Below are 19471 nucleotides of genomic sequence, written 5' to 3' on the forward strand. Positions count from 1 at the left end.
TCTGTTCCCAGCTCTCTCTTGCATAATAGCTTGTGCTTTTCAGTAGCAATTATGTTCATTATTATTCATATCTTTAGAAACTGATGGGGATAAAATGTCAAAAGTCAAGATGTGAATTAGCTCACATAGTTACAATTTATGTGTTTACCAAATTCAAGCTACAGTCTCCCAGTTCTTCTGGTACTGTTCTGCAGCTTCAACTAATTTCATTTATTCTGTCATATCAGTTATACAGTTTATCTTCAGTGATTCATACTCTGACATACACATGACTTAAGATTATTGATTCCAAGGAAAGGTTCATGTGAGAACCATCACATACACTAGAATATCTAACCTCTAGCTTTTTTTCCTTAGACCTCAGTATCAAATAATCCTTACCTTTCAAGCTTGTCTGCAAGGATCCTTTTCTCAAGTGACTGTTTTATCAGGTGTTATATCACACTTGAAATTTGGCCTCAATCCATCCAGGCAAACAGACATAATTAGCAAACATTAATGTTTTACCATCTCTTAAGGGGAAAAAATTAAACAACTGGATAAATATACATTTCAAAAGCAGCTATGAACTTCTTACACATTGATTCTTTCCTAGAGTAGGCATACTGAATGTTCCCAATTACCAACTCTCCAACTTGAGATGCAGCTGGGAACAAAAATGTAGAATTTGATTTTTTAACATGAGCTTTCTTTTAGTTTGACAGAAAATGACAATCATCACTTTACAAGGTACTAAGAATCACTAGCAGCTAATTCAATATGAATTTTTTCTATTCAGGTTGAATAAAAAAGCTTTGAAGACTTTTTTTTACCTAGTTCGTAGAAGAGGATGCCATGTGAGTTGCAGAGATCTCAGAGATTGGTATCACAGCACTGTGTTTGAGCTCTACTCCTCATTTAACACTTAAGTCAGGTGTCAAGCTTTCATTCTCAACTCCTGATATAATTAGAGTTTTTCAATAAATATTAAGAACCATAAAAGAAGGTAAATTTATCAGGACTGGGATGTCTCCACACTTGTGTTTTCAAACGCATCTATAGTAACACTCTTACTCTAAGGCAAATGATGGGGTAAATAAGTTTGATGTGGCAGCAGTAAAGAGAAAAAAATGTTAGTCTGCTTGAAAGGAACTGAGAAAAAATGGGGACCATGGTTTGGATTTTAATGTGCACATTAAGCAGGATTTGTCTAAGAGAGAAATCTAGAAGGCCTATACTACCTGAAGTACTACTACCATTAAGCTGTGAAGTTTTATGTAACTTCAAAATCTTTATCAGTGCATTAAGTACATGGCTGGTTCTGAAATTTCCTGGTCTTACTCTTTCAAAGCCAAGGTCAAAGGTAGATCAGGTCAGAGTTCTGAATGAGTCTCATAACTTCATAGCAAATGTAATAGAAATACATTACTTGGTCTTCTTGGAAAACTTAAAACCAGAGCAAAAATTCTCTTAAGGTTGTTCTTTTAAATAGTAGAAACATTCCCTAATCTCTTAAAGATTTTACCAAGGTTCTGATTTATCAAGAAAATAATTATTTTTCATTATTTTGTTTGATTTTCAGTTGTAATGCTATTTTGACTGCTCCCAAGTATATCCATACATATATACGTCAGTGGTACAATTATTTATTTTTACCCTTTTGTGAATACTAGAACTCAACAAACCCACAGCCTGACTTTCAATCTAGGTATTTTGTGGGAGGTTACAGCAGCTTTTCTCTCATGTGCGCTGACACTGCAATTGAGGATGTGACTGCAGTGGAGAATAGTTTAAGTGAGCACCAAACACAATATTTGGAGACTGTGGGTGTCAGAGCAGGCTACCAACTGAAGTACATACCTAAGGTCTCCAGCTTGATTGCATAATCCACCATGAAGTCTGTGCAATTGTATCCTTATTGTTTACCCATGCTATCTAATTTAAAGCTACTATGTTTACACACTTGTTTCCATTCATTTTATATTTGCACACTAATTATTTTTTATAGATATATATTTCAGTGGTATGCAGTTCTCAAATAATTTCATATTTTATCAGTTACTTAGTAAGTCTTAATAGGCAAAACTATATTTTATTGCTTCAAAAGATTCCCGATAAGATGTTTTAGAGGTATTGCACATTGTGTAATTCTTTGGGTAAGAAAAAATGATAAGAATTATTCAAAGCAAACACTTTAGGGTTCAGATAAACAGATAATGCTCAAGACCACACTGACCTGTTCAGCTGAAAGATCACCCTGACACAGAACACACGAAAGAAAACGAACCATTTCCATGAACCACTATGACCATTTGCATGAATGTGACCTCAAGCTCATCCTACCTTTACCATTCCTCTGCATTATCCCATGATAATAAGCGCTGTAAGAACCTGTCAGCTAAGCTTCAAAACAATTTTCTTTGAACAAAAGGGAAACTGAAAACCTACAAAGATCATCTAGTCCAACTCTCTGACACTGTCAGAGCTAAGCAAAAATTAAAGAATATTAATACACAAATATTTCTTGAACACTGATAGCCATGACTCACTAACCACTTCTTTAAGAAGCCTGTTCTGATATTCCATGTAAAGTAAAGTAAGGTTTCCAAGAGCTCAGCCTGACCCTCCCTTGGTGCAGCTTTGTGCTGGTCCCGTTCTGCCATCATTTTCCAAGAACAGAGCACCTCCCTCCATTTCCAACTGGAACTGAAGTCTGGTTCTTAGAAAGAACATTGTCTCACACAACATCCTTTCCTCTAAATTGGAGAGCTGTGGATTTGATGGGTAGAATGCTTGGTGGATATGAACTGGCTTGTTGTTGACTCTCAGAGTTGTGGTCAACAGCTCAGTTTCCAGGTGGAGGTCAGTGATTAATGGTGTTCCTCAAGGGTTGGTTTTGGGACTGGCACTATTTAATATATCTTTTGATTAAATGGACAGTGAGAACGAGTGCACCCTCTGCTAGTTTGCAGATGACAGACACCAAGCTGAGCAGTGCAGACAACATGCTGGAAGGAAGGGATGCCATTCACATGGACCTTAACAGGCCTGAGAGTTGGGCCTGCTTTAATCTCATGATGTTCAATAAGGCTATGTGCAAGGTCCTGCAGAGAAGCTACTTCTGTGTTCCAAACGTGCCAAGCAGGACATGGGATTATTTTGTCCCTGCACCCAATCAGCATAATTCAGTCACACTATTAAAACTTCCTTACTCTCCAAAACATGCTGACTCCATCCAGATCTTCTATTTTAATATGGTCTCAAGCTGATTCTAGAATCGTGACCAATAACTTTTTGAAGTGTTTGTTGATTCATAAAAAAGTACTACTCTACACATAAGAACTGTCTCCCTTTTGTTCAAATCAGTCCTGCCACATACAATTTAAATTCTTCTGAAATTAATGATAAACCTGTCATTAACTTCCTTTAGGGTCATTTTTTTTTTCTTTCTATTGAAAATAACATACAAATAAATTAACATACAAGTGAAACACTTGGTTAACAATGTGTTTATGTAGCAGTAGTAGAGCCTTATGATTTCTTAGTTCCCTGTTACCTTATTAAAAAAATATAGAAAAAAAAATCACTGTAATAAGAATTTATATGAAAATCCATAGGGTAAAATTTGGAACCATGTTTATTCAGCCTTTTTCGCCACTGGTTTAGAAGTTGCTGTTTTGAAACCAATGTACATTACACTAAACCTCAAAGCACATCTGTGTAGAGTAAGACAGGAATAGGTTTTGCACTAAGGTAGCCGAGCTGATACTAAAAATCTAACATGAACATGGCCTGAATGTGTTTTACGTGGCTTAGACTGCATGTAAAAGTAAAGTATATGAAGCAGAAATCTCCACCTGCCCAGAAATACCATTTTACATGACAGAGATGGGAAAACTTAAGACTAGTCTGAATGCTGGGAAAAGAGCTTAGCACAGAGTCTGGGTTGGGAGGTGCTACTTACATAATTTCCTGAATGTGGCCAAGCTCTGGGTCAAGAGTGAGTGATTTTCAAATAAATAAATCATGCTACTGAGTATATTCTGTCTTTCAAAGCTTTACTGTCATCTTTGCAGTCTTGATCCCATAGAGAAATTCACAGATGAAAAATTCAGTGAGATTCTGACAGGCACATGCATCCATTTGTGCAAGGTTGGTGGTGCAATCAGGTCCTTAAAGTGGTAATTATGAATGAGATTCAAAATGAATCTGTAGCACAAACAACAAATAGCCAGATACTGTATGTGTATGTGTGTGTGTGTATAACTTTCTACACAGTATTAATAACATATCTAATACTTTTTTTTTATTTTGTTGTTCCTTAAATATATTGAGTGAAGTTCTGGCCCCAGTGAAGTCAATGGGAGTTCTGCCACTGACTTCAATAAGGACTAAATTTTCCTTAAGTGGTAGTGTGATTTTCATCCTGTCTTTGCCCCTTCAATACATGTGATGACAAAACCCTGTATTTTAATTCCAAGGATGGATCAGCACCTTGCAGCAATTAAAGCTGCTGTAGTATATCATACTTTTCCAGCATTGCCTGAATGACCATCTTGCCAATAACACTTTCTGCTTTATACTATGTAAGTATCTAAGATTTACCAGAGAGTAATTAAGGAAACAAAAATGTTTAACTATGTTTTAACTTAAAGTCTGTGTCTAAATTAAGCTCAGTGAGTGAAATTATGTATGCAAACATCTCAGTGAGGAGCACACTTATTGAACCTATATGAAGGTAAGATTTGGCCATTCACTATGAACAGAACTGGCATTAAAGGCCACATACGTACGTATGAACACCCAAGAATGTTGGAACTAGAGAACATGTTGTACTGGAAGTATGATAAGTAAACACATGTTGTAATGATCACTGCCATTGTTTGCTCTGTGACTTTAAATTTCATGCAAATGACTGATCGCAAATGCCAGAAAACACTTGTAGGGAATTTATTCTGTTTGTAAACACAGACAAGATGTAAAATCTTTAACAAGAAGGATATAATGATTAACACTGAAGTCTAACATTGCAAGGCTTTTAAGAAAAAAGAACAAACATGAGACTAGCTCAAGCCATGGACCTCACCTTCAAAAAGATGCTGAGCACTGCTACAGTGGGAATTAGAATGTTCAACATTCCTCAGTGAAAAGACCCTTTAGAATTTAAATATCTGAACTATGAGATGAAAAGAGTTAGTTAAGCAAAAAGAGTTAGTTAAGCAATCAAATCTGTTTTCTCTACTAACTTATTTTTTTTCTTTTTTTTTAAAAAAAAAAAAAAGAAGACAAAAAAGAAAAAAAAAAAGAAAAGAAAAAATAAAGCTTTAATAAAAGATGTACCTAAACATTCCAGGTAAGAGTATCTCCCTTTAATTTTATGCATCCAGTGAATACCTGCATATACAGGGTCTGAGCCAAAACAACTATTTGGTTAATACTGTGGAAAGTTTGATTTTTATGTGAACATGTAAAATTCACACACAAGTTTGCTAGGATTTTACATGAGCATGAATTAAGACCACATAAATATGATCAGATCTACATAATACAGACAGACCGTGTACCTCTTCAGACACCCCTGGTGTTATTACACTCTGCAGAAAGCTAAACTTCCTTCTTCACATCCAGCTCGTAGGGCTCAGGTCTGAATTAGTTAATTTAAAATGGAGAATAATAATGCAGAATTTAAAAAACCTATTAGAAGATCATTCTCTCAGTCTTTTCAGAAACAACTAGATGACTTAGAAATAGAAACAACTAGATGACCTTTTTACTTCTTGTTTCCTGTGATTTCACAACTCACAAATTAACCAGTTTACCCACTATTACTAGTTATTGTTCTACTATATATCATTTCAAGAGACAGAATTGTCACCACACATGGGACTTCATTTTTCTCTCAGAGAAAATTAATCCCAGTATTTTAAAAGTCCCAAATGTACTTAAAAAATTCTTGTTCTACATGCAAAATTGTTTAGAAATTAAATATTTTCTGCTAGAAATAGAACCTTTTGAATCTAAAGGACTGAAATTGTTAAAGCTCTATTCTGAGGCTGATCCTTTTCCTGTAGTGATACATGATCTTTCTCCCCAACTGCCATGAATTCCACTAGGAATTCACCCACTGAATGCCTAAGTATAGCTTCCATCCAGGTGCTTCTCCTTTAAATTTAGTTTAGAACTGGAAGTGAAACTCATAAACATCCTCATTTACCCTGATTTCATCAACAGTGCAGACCTACTTTGGTGCACACATGCCAGAATCCTGTGGAATGAAACTAAGTCAAAATAATCTTTTCGAGTGCCACTGGACATCCAGTCCAAGTAACTGCTCTAGAACTCATCTTACATAATCATTCTGCCCTTAAGAACTGCTTGATGTGGATACTGGGTCATCAGTACCAATCATTTCACTTCACACATCAACTCCGATTGTGCCACAGGAGCTGCTAATGTAGAAGGAAGATGAGACTCTCCAACCAACAAAGCACATTTGGCTAATCAGTATGAAATCACTGTGCACATTATTCTTCCCCTATGCTCTGGCCTTGTGAGACATTACCTACAGTACTGCATCCATCTCTGGGGGCCACAGCATGAAGAAAAAAATTGAAGCAGTTATAGCCTCCTCCAGAGGAGGCCAAAAAAGATGATCAAGTGGCTGGAGTACCTTTCCTATGAAGGCAGGCTGAGGGAGCTGGCCTTGTTCATTCTGGAAATGAGAAGGTTCCATACAGACCTCATTGCAGCCTTTCAGTACTTAAAAGGGGCATACAAAAAATACAGAGAGAGACTTTTTACGAGGGTGTGTAGTAATAAGATAAAGGGCTACCACTTTATACTGAAAAACTGTAGATTTATATCAGATATATGGAAGAACATCAAGAGAGAGTGGTAAGACAGTGCAATAGGATGTCCAGAGAAACTGTGTGAGCCCCATTCCATAAAGTGTTCAAGGCCAGGTTGGATTAGGGATATGATTTAGCAGAGGGTTGTTAGATTTAGGGTACTATGGTTAGGCTGTGGTTGGACTTGATGATCTTCAAGGTCTTTTCCAACCTGGGTAATTCTATGATTCTATGATGGGGCTTTAAGGAATGTAATTGAGTGAAAGATGTCCCCACCCCTAGCAAGGGGTTTGGATTAGATGATCTTTAAAGAACTCTTCCAACCCAAACCATTATATGATACTTATACATTTCTATATGATAGTATACAGCTACATGATACTATAGAGCTTTAAGATCAGTGGCCTGATTGACATTTCAGATGACATAGTGGCACAACCTTATCACACAGCATCATGAAAATTGCACAAGAGAGAAATGCAGCCTCACTACTAATACTGAAACTGTATGTACCTACCTGTATTGGAGTGTTGTAGTTACTACAACAAAACTCACGTTTTGTGTGTAGCCCCTATTGATGGAAATTCTAGCTTCTGCTTTGTCCCATTATTTAACAAATCCCATCTTGCTATTTCAACTGTAGAACATCTGTATGTTCTGAGATACTCCGTTTCTCTTCTCCTTGCTCTGAGAAGTAACTGCCACTTTAATGTGCAAGGTGTGTTCTAATAAGAAACAATAACTACTACCTACTGCTGAAAGGATTTCACAGAAGCTGTTTCCATGTTCCACTTTATGATATGTAAACTGCTGAGTTAATGACCAACTTCTTATTAGCAGCTCTATGAAAGTAATTTTAAAAAATACAGTAGCAGGAGATTGGCACGTGATTTACTAAAATATCTGAAAGTTTGGCAGCATATTGAGAAAATAGGCATAATACATTACAACTATTTCAGACTTAGTCTGGTTTGCCTGAAAAAAATTTAAGTGGTTTCAAATGGAGCAATGAATGTGATGACCCTTCTAGTGAAACTCTGCAGCGCTTGCACCCTCATATTTCAATATGGGTCAGATGGGAGTAATCGCTCATGCCCTCCTTCCTTCGAGCATCCTGCTAAACGTGCGGTTGTTCCTGCCATCTAGTGGCTATCGCTCAAGTTAACAGTAACAGTAGTATCACTGATCCTGCAGTGTGAGCAATTCTGAAGACTGCAACCTGTTCAGGATAAACCGACAGAATTATGTGATTATTTTTGTATCCCCTATCTCTAAAGTAAATTTCATCGTTTAAAACAATAATCCTCAGTTTAGCCAAGCTGGAAAAAGGATTCTCCAATAATTGTGAGATTTGTCTTCAGTAAAACGTTTCACTCTTTGTTTCCAGCAGTTCATAATGTCTTGTTTCTGCTGTTGCCACTCATTCATACCCATGTGTTTCATATACTGTCCCTTTTAAAAATATCTACTTAAAGGACCTTCTCATACTGAGAAGAATGTAGTACTGCCTTGTTGAACAGCAGCTCATTACATGCAATAAATAAACATCAATTACAATAAGAAAACACTGCTGCATTTTCAAGTTTGCATGAGACTGAAGTCAGAGAGGACTGGAACTAAGCCATGGAGCATGAGTTACTCTGCCCCAAAAACTTCAGTACGTAGCAACCTAATAAAAGAATCCTGTAACTGACAGTTTCAAAGGGCTTTGCTACGATGGACTAAAATGAAAAAAGTATTTTATCTATTTTAGTAAGTTTTATCATATTAATATTCAGAAACAACCAAAAAAAAACAACATAAAACAGATCCCAGAGCTGTCAGAGATTAAAAGTAGGATGGGTAGTGTCTAACTCTCATCCTCTCCTCATGTAAGGAACTAATCAAAGCAGTTATAGATTTTACATAGTTACTACTGAATGTCAGGTGCTTCAGAAGGGGATTCAGTCCGATCTGTGCTCAGAACCATCACCAGGAAGGAAACATTAAGTGCAGGATGAAATCTTAAAACTTTCTCTGCCCTTCACTTGGGGAGATACTCCCATTCACTTCTAGCCAGTAACTCTTGCCATCCATAGAGGCTGATGGTCAGCCATTTTTCCCCCTGCCAAGGATTCAGTGAGGCTCACTGTTATTTTAAAACTTCTACAGAAGAGAATCTGGCAATCCCAGGGAGAGACAGTTAGAAACAGCAGAATACATCCAGATTTTGCTCACCCCACACATTGCTATGTTCTACCTCCTAGCAGGCAGCTGGCAGCAGAACTTCATTTATGATACTGTGCTAAACTGTAGTTGAAGAACAGTTTTATTTTCTTTACATTACACTTAAATCTATAAGGAAAATTAATATCCAGTTCTTCGCAAGAAATACAACATGAAAGTATACCGAACGTAGTAAAACAGTCAGACCACCATCTCTTACAATATAAAAATGAGCACATGCAGACACCTCATCCCATGAGTACAGAGGGCTTTTCCAGTGAACAGTTTCAGTTTTTCATTAACTGTTATTAAGGCAAGACACAGCAATTCCATCATTGGCTGCAGAAAAGAAAAACTGCAAAGAAGATCTATCTATCTATATATATATAAAGGCATAAACAGCAAAATAACTGTTCTTTCCTTCTGGAAAGAGATGAGAAAGCTGCATCATCCACTCTGCCCTGAAGGTCTGTCTGGTCAGGTCTTCTCTTTTCCCTTCCCACCTCCCATAGTGGCACAACTTCAGACAGGAGGGACACACTGCATTCCACCTTACAGAACTGCTCATGGCTACGGCACTCTGTAGGGTAGTGGTACACAGCTTGAAAAGCCACCCTTGCTGAAAGAGCCAATTTCTGACTGTGCCATAAGATCATTAAATTACAGCTGCCATCACCACTGTAATTTGAGTATGTCAAGACACCAGTATAAGAAAAAGTGCTGTGCCTCCAGGAGTGAATTTTGGCCTGCAGTCTGAACAGGGATGACTTTAGCTTAAATTACAAAGGAAAACACAGCCCTATCTCACATCCTTTTGTAACATATTCCTAATCTCAAGATTGAAAATCTGCCTGCAGGCAAGTACAGGTATGAAAACTCAATGCATGCTGCTAGGAAGAAAGCCAAGGCTGACTTAGCATGATTTGTGGCTAAAATAGCACCAAAGGGGAAAACAGTGGCATAGAGGGACTGCACAGGACAGTCCCATATTATTTTATTATAACATCCATGAGGTTGGAGGAGACCACTAAGATCATGTAGCCCAACTGCCCACCTCCACCAGTCTAGCCCACTACCCACATCCCTTAAAACCATACTTCTTGAATGCATCCAGGGATGACAACTCCATCTACCTGGGCAGTTTGTTGTTATATTTCACAGCTCTTTTTACGGCTGTGCTTTTCTCACCACAGAGTTATACAGGAAACTTAAACCCACACATCTCCATCCCTCCCGCCCTCAGCAAGCACCCCTGTCAATCAACCCTAAGTCCCGCCCCTCACGCCTGCAGAGCCTTCGTCTCTCGTGGTGCCCTTGTGGCCGCTGCCATTTTGTTCTCTATCGGGGTGCGGTGGTCGCCTCGTATCGTTGCTGGTCTCCGGCGCTGAGGTGTGTAAAACTGCCATTCTGTGTCTGTAATGGCTCTTACATGTCGATGTTGTGCTTGTGAATGGCGGTGTTCGCTGTAGGGTCTCGCTGTGGGGGGGGGGGGGGCGGGTGCGGGCTGCGGGCGGGGGGGCAGAGCCCTCCCACTGTCATGGGGTTCTGCCTTCCCTGTGCTCAGTGGGCTCGTTGTGTGGGTTTGCGTTTGAAAAGTGGCTTTGTGTAAATGTGGGTTCCTCACACCCTCACTTAACCCTTCTGGGCTGTGCTGTGGGGGAGCTGGGGATCGTTTAGAGAAGTTTCACTTCCTAATGGCTTCTTGTTCTTTTCTAGAGAGATGCAGAGTGGTTAGAGAGAGGCTGAGCCTTCTGACAAACGTGCACTGAAAGAGTAGTCCCATGTTGGGTAGGTGAGTGTGAAGGAAAGGATCACTTTGTAAGCTGTAGACATAGGTGTGCTGCAGTGTGATGTTGTTATATGGATTGTGATAACTGCCAAAAAAAGCACTGATAAAAAGTTGTTCACATTTGTTACATGCTTCTTTGAAAGAAAGAAGGTGCCAAAGCATCAGTGCTGTGCCTTCTGTGTTTTGATTCTCAGGTGTTATTGTCAGGTAGTCAAGAGTGTATTTTGGAGGTTGTTTTCATTCATTTGAAAAAGCAAACCAGTCTTATTGTGGGAAGAGGTGAGAAATGGGGGGTGGGGGGAGGAATTGCTTAAGAACCTGTCAGAGCTGGATTTGGTACTCCTTTTACTGAGAGATTTTGTTTCACTTAATTATGTTGTTTGCTTGGTTGCGTTGTTTTTAAGCTATTCTGGAAAAGCTGTATGTCTATAGCATCATTTCTTCCTTCCTCAGCCCAAGATGTGCTGGTAAGCTTTATGGTGGAGTAGAACTAGAATGATATGGATAGGATTTCTTCCGACCATATAGGTTATATGACCACTCACTCCTTTATGTTTGCTTTTGATGAGTGCTGCTGTTATCCTTCTGTTAAAGAATTTTTGCAAATAACTGCAGCTGTATGTGATAGTGTAATGGAGCAAGATGGAGTAAACAGTAAATCTCAGGAGCTGTAGGTGTCATTGATTCGAAGAAATGATTTGCACTAAAACAAGAGGGTGAGAAGAGTCTTTGTCATCCCAGGATTTAGGATGAAGGAACAGACTGGGAAAGCTTCTGCAGATAAATTCTTGTGAAACTCTGAACTGAATCTCCCGTGGAGAACGTAGTATTTTAATTTACTGTGTAAGTTTGGAAAATTATCAGGCTGATCTTACACCTTTTCTTTGCAGACAGAATGGAACTTCTGAGTCCCTCAGCAGACATAGTAGATGTGAATCTGAAGATAATCCATACAGAGTGCAGTCGAGAATCCTTGCTCATAGCATTCAAGGGTGAACGCAAGGGAAGTTGTGAACCTGACTACCAAATACTGCAGCAAGAAATACAACGTGTATTCAAAGCAAAAGATAATGTTGACATTGGTGGATCTTGTTTTGTGGAAGACAAAGAAGGAAACTGGTTTAGAGGAAAAGTTTTGGAAAAGAGAGGCCATATTTTTGAGACCTTCCTTATAGACACTGGACAAGTGGTAATGGTTGAGGAAGTGCATGTTGCTTCTGCTTGTGATAAATTTTTCCAGCTGCCACCTATGATAGTTTGGGGGGTTTTTGCAAACATAGTTCCTCTTGGAGAAAAATGGAGTCCGAAAGCCATCAATTATTTTTCATCACTGGTGGGATTAGAAGTCACAGGTCACATGAAAGCTGTTACATCGTACCAGTTGTTTGTTCTTGAAGTACCGAAGATCATCGGTGATGTCCTTGAACTGAACTTAGGGAAACTTATGGATAGAGATTGCTTTTGTCTTATTGTAGAAATGTTAAAAGCGTTTCCCCCGCAGTTCAGGACAGTGCCACAGTTTCTGCAACAGAAACGTTCAGTTGAGGAGTTGCTTAGTTTTGGTAATCCTCAGAAACCATCAGACTCCTGGTTATTTTCAGATGTTCTCTTTCCAAATCTACCAGCTGACAGTAGGGTAAGTGTAAAAATAACTGCTGTGGAAAGCCCGAGTAAATTTTACTGTCAGATGCAGAAATGGCAAAAAGAGCTGGAAAATTTGACCAAAGCTATGTGTATGTATTATGAAGATATCAGCACAAAAAATAATACGTGTTCTGATTGTTTAGGGCAGTTCTGTGCTGCCAAAAGGAAGAATGGGCAGTGGCATAGAGGAGTGATAAGACAGCTTCTACCAGACTTGTCTGTGGAAGTGTGGTTTATGGATTTTGGTAACATTGAAGCTGTGCCATCTAGTTGTATTCAGAAGCTTCTAGCAGAGTTCATGTCACTGCCAATGATTTCATTTCCATGTGCATTGTCTTGTTTTCGTAATCATGATAAGGCAGTAATAAAACCTCAGCTGAAAAGATTTATACGGGCCTTGGCAGGCCAAAATTCTGTATGTGTTTACGTTAATTCATTTGATGCCAGTGATCACTTGTATTACATTTCCTTGGCAGATGAAAATTTTGGAATTAACACTGAGCATCCAGAAAAGTTGAATGAAGCATCTGCCTTATGTGTCTCACCTTTGGAAACCAAAATCACCAGCATTGGTGTAAGTTGCAAAGCACATACTGTGTGCTTTACGCCCAGTTCTCACGATTTGTGTGAGAATTTGTCTGGAAATAGACAGACAAAAAACTGCTTACCTGAATGGAGTGAGTCTTTATCAAATCATTGCAAATATTTAGAAATGCAGATGAATTCACATCATGCTGCTTTTGTGGTGTACGTCATAAACCCATCCAACTTCTGGATCCAAACATGTGCGTATCAGAATGAGTTTCAAGCTTTGACTGAAAATATTGCAGATGTGTATAATCAGTGTGGAGCAGAGGAAAGAGTCCTTAAAAACCCAGAACCTGGATTACTGTGCTGTGCCCGGTATAGCAAAGATGGACATTATTATCGAGGTATTGTCACTGAAGTGCTTGATGTAAATGTTACTGTTTATTTTTTGGATTTTGGGAACACAGATACAGTACCTTCTTATGATGTGAAAACACTGCTTCCGGAGTTTTCTAATTTGCCAGCTTTAGCCATGTGTTGTGAACTTGCTTGTGCTTTTCCTGTTGATGATACATGGGTTAAAAAGGAGAATGATTTCTTTAAAGAGGTCGTATCTAACAGAGTACTGATGTTTCAGGTCATTGGAAAGCAAGGAAATAAATACACTGTTAATGCATTGTATAGTGTTGCTTCTGAGAAACGCAGTGTTGCTGCACTTATGGTTCAGGCAGGATATGCAGAATACTGGGAAAAACCAGATTCTGCTGTAAATGTGCCCAAAAAAATCCAAGCCCGGAATAAAAGCAGATCTAGACATAAACATGTAAATGCATGGTATGCCTCTAAAACTCAGAGAAACAATACATCACAAAATAGACAGGTAGTTCATAAGGAAAAAACACTGAGTATGCCTTCTGTGCTGAGAAAGTCTGTTACACTGCCCTCGTTTGGAAAAGGTGTTATCTCTGAAAATCATAAATTGGAGCCTGAGGAAAAAATACGTTACAAAGAGTTTGTGTTTAAACCAGGAGCTGTTTTTGAAGTGGTGTGTTCTTACAGTGTTTCCCCAGCAGATTTTTCATGCCAGTTGCAAAATAAACTGCCTGAGCTGGATACCTTAATGAAGCAAATCCAGACTTACTATAAGAAACATACCCACCCTTACCAAACTGGACAGATTGCCTGTGTTGTCAAATGTCCCAAAGATGGGAAGTGGTACAGAGCAGCTGTTGTGCAGCAGGTATCTCCAAGTGAAGTTGATGTGATTTTTGTAGATTATGGCTATCGGGAAAGAGTTGTACTTAATGATCTTCAAGCCATTCTTCCAGATTTCTTAACTCTGGAAAGTCAAGCGTTTCAGTGTGCGCTTAGAAATGTACCTTTACAGACTGATGCATTTAATTGGCCTGAAGAAGTGTGTAGACATTTTAAAGACTTCATTTCTACTTCTGTTGGGCCGCTGACTTGCACTGTCTATGCTCTTGTTCTTCTTAGTCCAAGCAGTCTGTGCAATATAGTTGACTTACGGACTCCGTTTGTTGGTGCGGAGGAGTTTCTCAGGGAATGTGGTCTTAACCACTCTGACTGTATTGAATTACAAAGGCTTCTACCTCTGGGTTCTCTGTACAGTTTTTTCTATTCAACTTTTAATATAAAAATTGGAAGCGAGGAAGAAATTTACATAACTCACATACACAGCTTTTCAAAATTCTATTGCCAGCTTAATCGAAACACTGATACTGTAGAGGCATTGATGAAGAAGGTTAGTGAAACAAGCAAGCTGCTGGATCACACAAAATGTTATACTAGCAATATGCGATTATGTATAGCTAGATATTTTGAAGATGGTCTCTTTTACAGAGCTTTGGTCACTCCTATGAAATCAACACCCTATTTATATGCTGACTTTGTGGATTTTGGAAATAAGCAAATGACAGAGAGAGACCAGGTGATGCCTCTTCCAGACTCTGCCACTGACCTTATATTCACACCCATGCAAGCTATTAAATGCCGTCTGTCAGATTTTAGGGAGAAAAATGTTCCAGCAGGTGTTATTAGGTGGTTTGAGGAGACTTTCCTTGGTAAACTGCTGAGGGCTGTGATTGTATCTAGAGAGTCAAATGGCCAGATTGTTGTGGAGTTGTATGATGAACAGCTCCAAGTGGGTCAGAAAATTGAAGAAAAAATATTGGAGGAATTGGCAGTTGTTACGGATTATACAGAACAGTTTGCTGGAAATCATCAGGTGGAAGGTGACAAAGAAGTTAATGAAGGAAATGCTAAAAATCGTGGAAGAAATAAATTGAAAACTACACAGGTACGTCAGGTACATAAATATTGCCAGACAGGAGCAGAACAGGACTTTGGAGATGAAGAGCAAACTGATGGTAGCATGTGTGAACTGAAAAGTGAGTCCTCCAGACCATTTAGTTTGGAGGACAGTGAAGAGCCAGATTTTCGAGAAACTGTCTGTGCTGTTCTGGAACACAAAGAGAAAACTCTGGATGGAAAGTCTGCATCTCTATCACAGTGTCATCTTTCAGACTTGAATGGAATAACTATAAATGCTCCCTCTGAACCTTATACTGAGAGACCAACTAACACTGGTCAATGGGGAAGGAGCAGTGAGAATGTTTCTGAATTAATTAGTCTTTCTCCACGTGATATTCAGGTGAATTCTGAAGTGCAAGTATATGTTTCTCACATAAATAATCCATCAAGTTTCTACATTCAGTTTGTAGAGGATGAAAACTTAGTAATTCAACTAGAAGAAGAATTAAATGAAAGCATGTTGAATACCCATCGTGAAAATGGCTTAGATGAGCTCAGGGTAGGGGATCTCATTTTAGCAGAGGATGCTGCTGACAGTTTTTACTACAGGGCTGTTATAAAAGCTCTGAGATCAGGAGACTCATATGAGGTTGAGTTCATTGACTATGGTAATACAGCGGTTGTAAGCCCTTCCAAAATCTGTGGAATTCAAAGGAAGCTGTTAACTTTTCCGAGGCTCAGCATTCATTGTTTCCTTAGCAAAGTGAAACCTTCTGATGGAAGCTGGACTGATGAAGATACTTCCTATTTTCTAAGCAAAATAAACAGTAAGCCAGTAACTTGCAAGTTCATAGAACAACATGGAGAGCAGTGGGAAGTGGATATAAATTGTGATGGAGAGTCTTTGTCGTATGACCTTCCGCAGAGAAAAGGCAAGATAGAATTGCAAAACAAACCAGTGCATGATTGGGAAAGTATAGCAAAAGAAATTCAGGTTACAGATGATAATCCTTGGGATGGGAAGTGTATGAATGGCCTAGAGAATCAAAGGGAAGATAGTGCTACTAAGATGAAAAATACTCTTGAAACGCATTTATATATCCCTCCTCAAGACCTAAATTCTGAACAAGTAGAAAGAGCAGAAATAATGAATGTTTCATTGGGTGGAGAATTTAATGTGCAGTTAGTTAGAAATTTGCAAGTATTAAATGAATTAAATGTAATGCTGGTTAAAGAAGCACAAGTAAGTGATTTGCTTGCAGTGGAATGCATTGAAGAAGGGTTGGAGTGCATGACAAAATCTGAAAGGAACTTGAAGTGGTATCGCTCAAAAGTGATAAAGGTATTTATCAGGGAGAAGTTAATGCTGGTGTATTTCATAGATTATGGTAACTATGAGGTGGTGTCCTTAAATAATGCAAAGATTCTCAGTAATGAGATGAAAAGAATTCCTAAACAAGCTGTGTTTTGTGAATGGGTTTGGTTTAAAAAGCGGAGTATTCCATTTGTCCCTGTAGTAAATGCACTCCTAAATCATGAAATAAGGATCTTGTTTCTGAGATATTTGGAATCCTCTCATATCTGGGAAGTAGAAATCTTAATAGGGGAATTTCTGCTTATTGAATATTTGGATCAGCCTTTAAGTCTTTGTCAGACTATTAGATTGGAAAAATGCATTAATGTGGACTGTAAGGAGTTTGCTAAATGTGTCAGGATAAATTCAATCACGTGGACACCTCTGCAAAGTGGCAGAAGGTATCCTGGGTTTGCAACTATGGTTACTGATCCTTCAAACTTCTATGTCCAGTTTGAAGACACATTTGATTGCATGAAGAAGTTGACTTTGCTGCTCCCTGATGTTCCTGAGAACTTGCCTGATTTACCTGAAGAATGTGTAGCTCCTGGTACTAGTTGCTTGATTCAGTTGGGGCTGGAAGCACAGTGGAACAGGGCAGAGATCAGTGAAGTGACAAGTCAGTCTGTTGTTCTTAGGTTTATTGATTATGGCTTTCTGAAGAGCATCCCTTATTCAGCTATCCATAAACTTAAAGTTATTCCAGAAGCTCTGTCTTACTTACCACGCTTGGCATATTCTTGCTCTTTACATGGTACAGTTCCTGCTGCAGGGGAATACTGGAGTAGTGAAGCCAAACTTCTGTTTCAAGAGCTTCTTGGTAAACCAGGTCTGATATTTCATTTTAACCACTATGGCCCTGGAATGAGATTAGAGGTTGATGTCCTGTATGAGGAGAGTAATATAGCTCATTCCTTAGTTGCTGCTGGCCATGCAGTCTACTCTACAAGTGGGTGCAGCCTTACTTTCAGTTGATAGAAATGAATCAGCCAAACTGCATTTGCAACCTAACACAAATTCTAATTGTAGTAGAAGTTGAGAACTCGATTATAATTAAACCGAACACTTCTTTGCTTTAATTCCATCAGGAAAAAAGAATCTGAAGCATGGGATGATTTGTGGTAAAGCTTCAAAAATGGGGTCTGATGAAGAGGGTGCTGATATGTCACCAAAAAAAGATCTGAGTTCACATAAGACTGAAAAAAAAAATACATATAGGCTACACTATGAAGGAATTAATACACATAGGCTACACTATGAAGGACATTTTCAGCCGTGTGTTGACATTAAAGGTAAAATTGAGTTCTCCCAGAGTACTCCCAGAAGCACTGGTTGTGATTCTGTTAAACCTCAGTCTTTAATGACAGTGGTGTGAAACTGTTAGAGAGCTTCAATAATAACTGAACTTCAGGTTTAGAAAAATAACTACTGCATAAGAAAAACTCAACTTTCTGTTGACTTTGTTGATACTAACCTCCCTGTAGTTCCAAGTGGGACTTAGTTTAAATGCCTCTGTGTGGTTGTTCTAAGGGTTGGTGAACTGTGGTTCTAGTTTCTGGTTATCACTCAGTTGTAACAGCACATCTTGCTTGTCTTTGTGTTTTGAAAGATCATCTGGGTATTTAAATGGCCATTCTGTTTGTGTAGTGTTTCATATACAGCCTATGTATTTTTAAATTTGATTTTTAATAATGTGAAATATACCGGTTTAATTTGGCTGTGTTTGTACATCAGTGCTTATCTGTTGTTATGAAATGGAGCCTGGTAATGACAGTGATTTAAAATAAATCTTTCTGATTTATGCAGATTGCATGCTAGGTGTATTTGTGAGACTCTGCCTTTTATTTTCAGTGCATAATGAGTCTGGTCAGAGATAGCAGTTTTTCTTGGACTGATAACCAAGCTGCTTAAGTTAAAAACTAAACAGTAAAAAGTATTTTCAGGATTATACAGTACCTAAAGACGACTTTGGCCATTGACGTTGATACCTTTTGAAAAGGGCATCATAGTGTTATATTGCAGGTGTTACTGGGGTGCTAACAATGGATTTTTTTCTCAGTCTTCTTCCTTTAATGAGCACTTCCCCTACCCTCAACTTTAGGCATAACAGCCCTTTTTCTTTCCTTTTTTTTTTTTCTTTTCTCTTTCTTTTTTTTTTTTTTTAAAAGGGTGATACAGTTGAGATAAATTATTACTTAGAAGAAAGATATGGGGATATAGATGACTTTTCCTTTTTAGCAAGTGTAATTCTGAGCAAAAAAATATTATTTCAATTTGGTAAAACACAACTGGAAACTGCTTATCATTTAGTGGCATTCCTTGGTATTTTTCTGGAAATTACTTGTTTATACATGACATTGATTCCTTCGGGTTTTTTTTTGTTTGTTTGTTTTTTTGTTCTTGTTTAACATACGTAAGACTGATAAAGAACCAGTTACGTGGAATTGAAATGTCTGCATGTATGTTGATGTATTCAAGTGTTCTGGCTTTTTTGATATGAATAAAAAATGCTTATCTTCTGTGTGCAACATGCCTTGCCTAAGTAATTCTGTATGTTTTGAAACTCTTTGACCTCTGTGGTTGGTGAATGCACTGGAGAAAGTTTGAAGCCATGTCTGTGCCTTCTTATTTAAGAATATTGTTATCTATCTAGTCTATCTTAAAGTTTTCTTTCAACATTTCTCCTTTTATAGGCTGATCTCCTAAGGAAACAGTTACAGTTGATGCAAGCTGTTAGTTTTCTCAAGTGCCTCCTCCTGTTATTTAGCCATTCACAAACTCTTTCTATAGCCTGTTTTCAGCTCTCAGATAGAAAGGTGGGCCTGATGTCCTTGCATCTTTTGAATGCTCGTG

General features: G+C 38.3%; 1 protein-coding gene across 2 annotated transcripts; it reads left to right on the forward strand.

The window, feature by feature from the left end:
• Positions 1 to 10302: 10302 nt before the first annotated feature.
• On the forward strand, positions 10303 to 19146 carry TDRD15 (tudor domain containing 15). Of its 2 annotated transcripts, none has more exons than XM_085542273.1 (3): positions 10303 to 10421; positions 10749 to 10824; positions 11712 to 19146. In XM_085542273.1, the coding sequence occupies exon 3, from the start codon at positions 11717 to 11719 to the stop codon at positions 17591 to 17593; it is 5877 nt and encodes a 1958-aa protein (XP_085398399.1). In that variant the 5' UTR covers positions 10303 to 10421; positions 10749 to 10824; positions 11712 to 11716; the 3' UTR covers positions 17594 to 19146. The 2 variants fall into 2 exon arrangements, with proteins under 2 accessions (XP_085398399.1, XP_015715090.1); XM_015859604.3 differs by having other exon boundaries at positions 10749 to 10820.
• Positions 19147 to 19471: the final 325 nt, after the last annotated feature.

This window comes from Coturnix japonica, chromosome 3 (genome assembly GCF_054131305.1).
Source record: "Coturnix japonica strain WE chromosome 3, WE-NBRP24, whole genome shotgun sequence".
Classification (NCBI taxonomy): domain Eukaryota; kingdom Metazoa; phylum Chordata; class Aves; order Galliformes; family Phasianidae; genus Coturnix; species Coturnix japonica.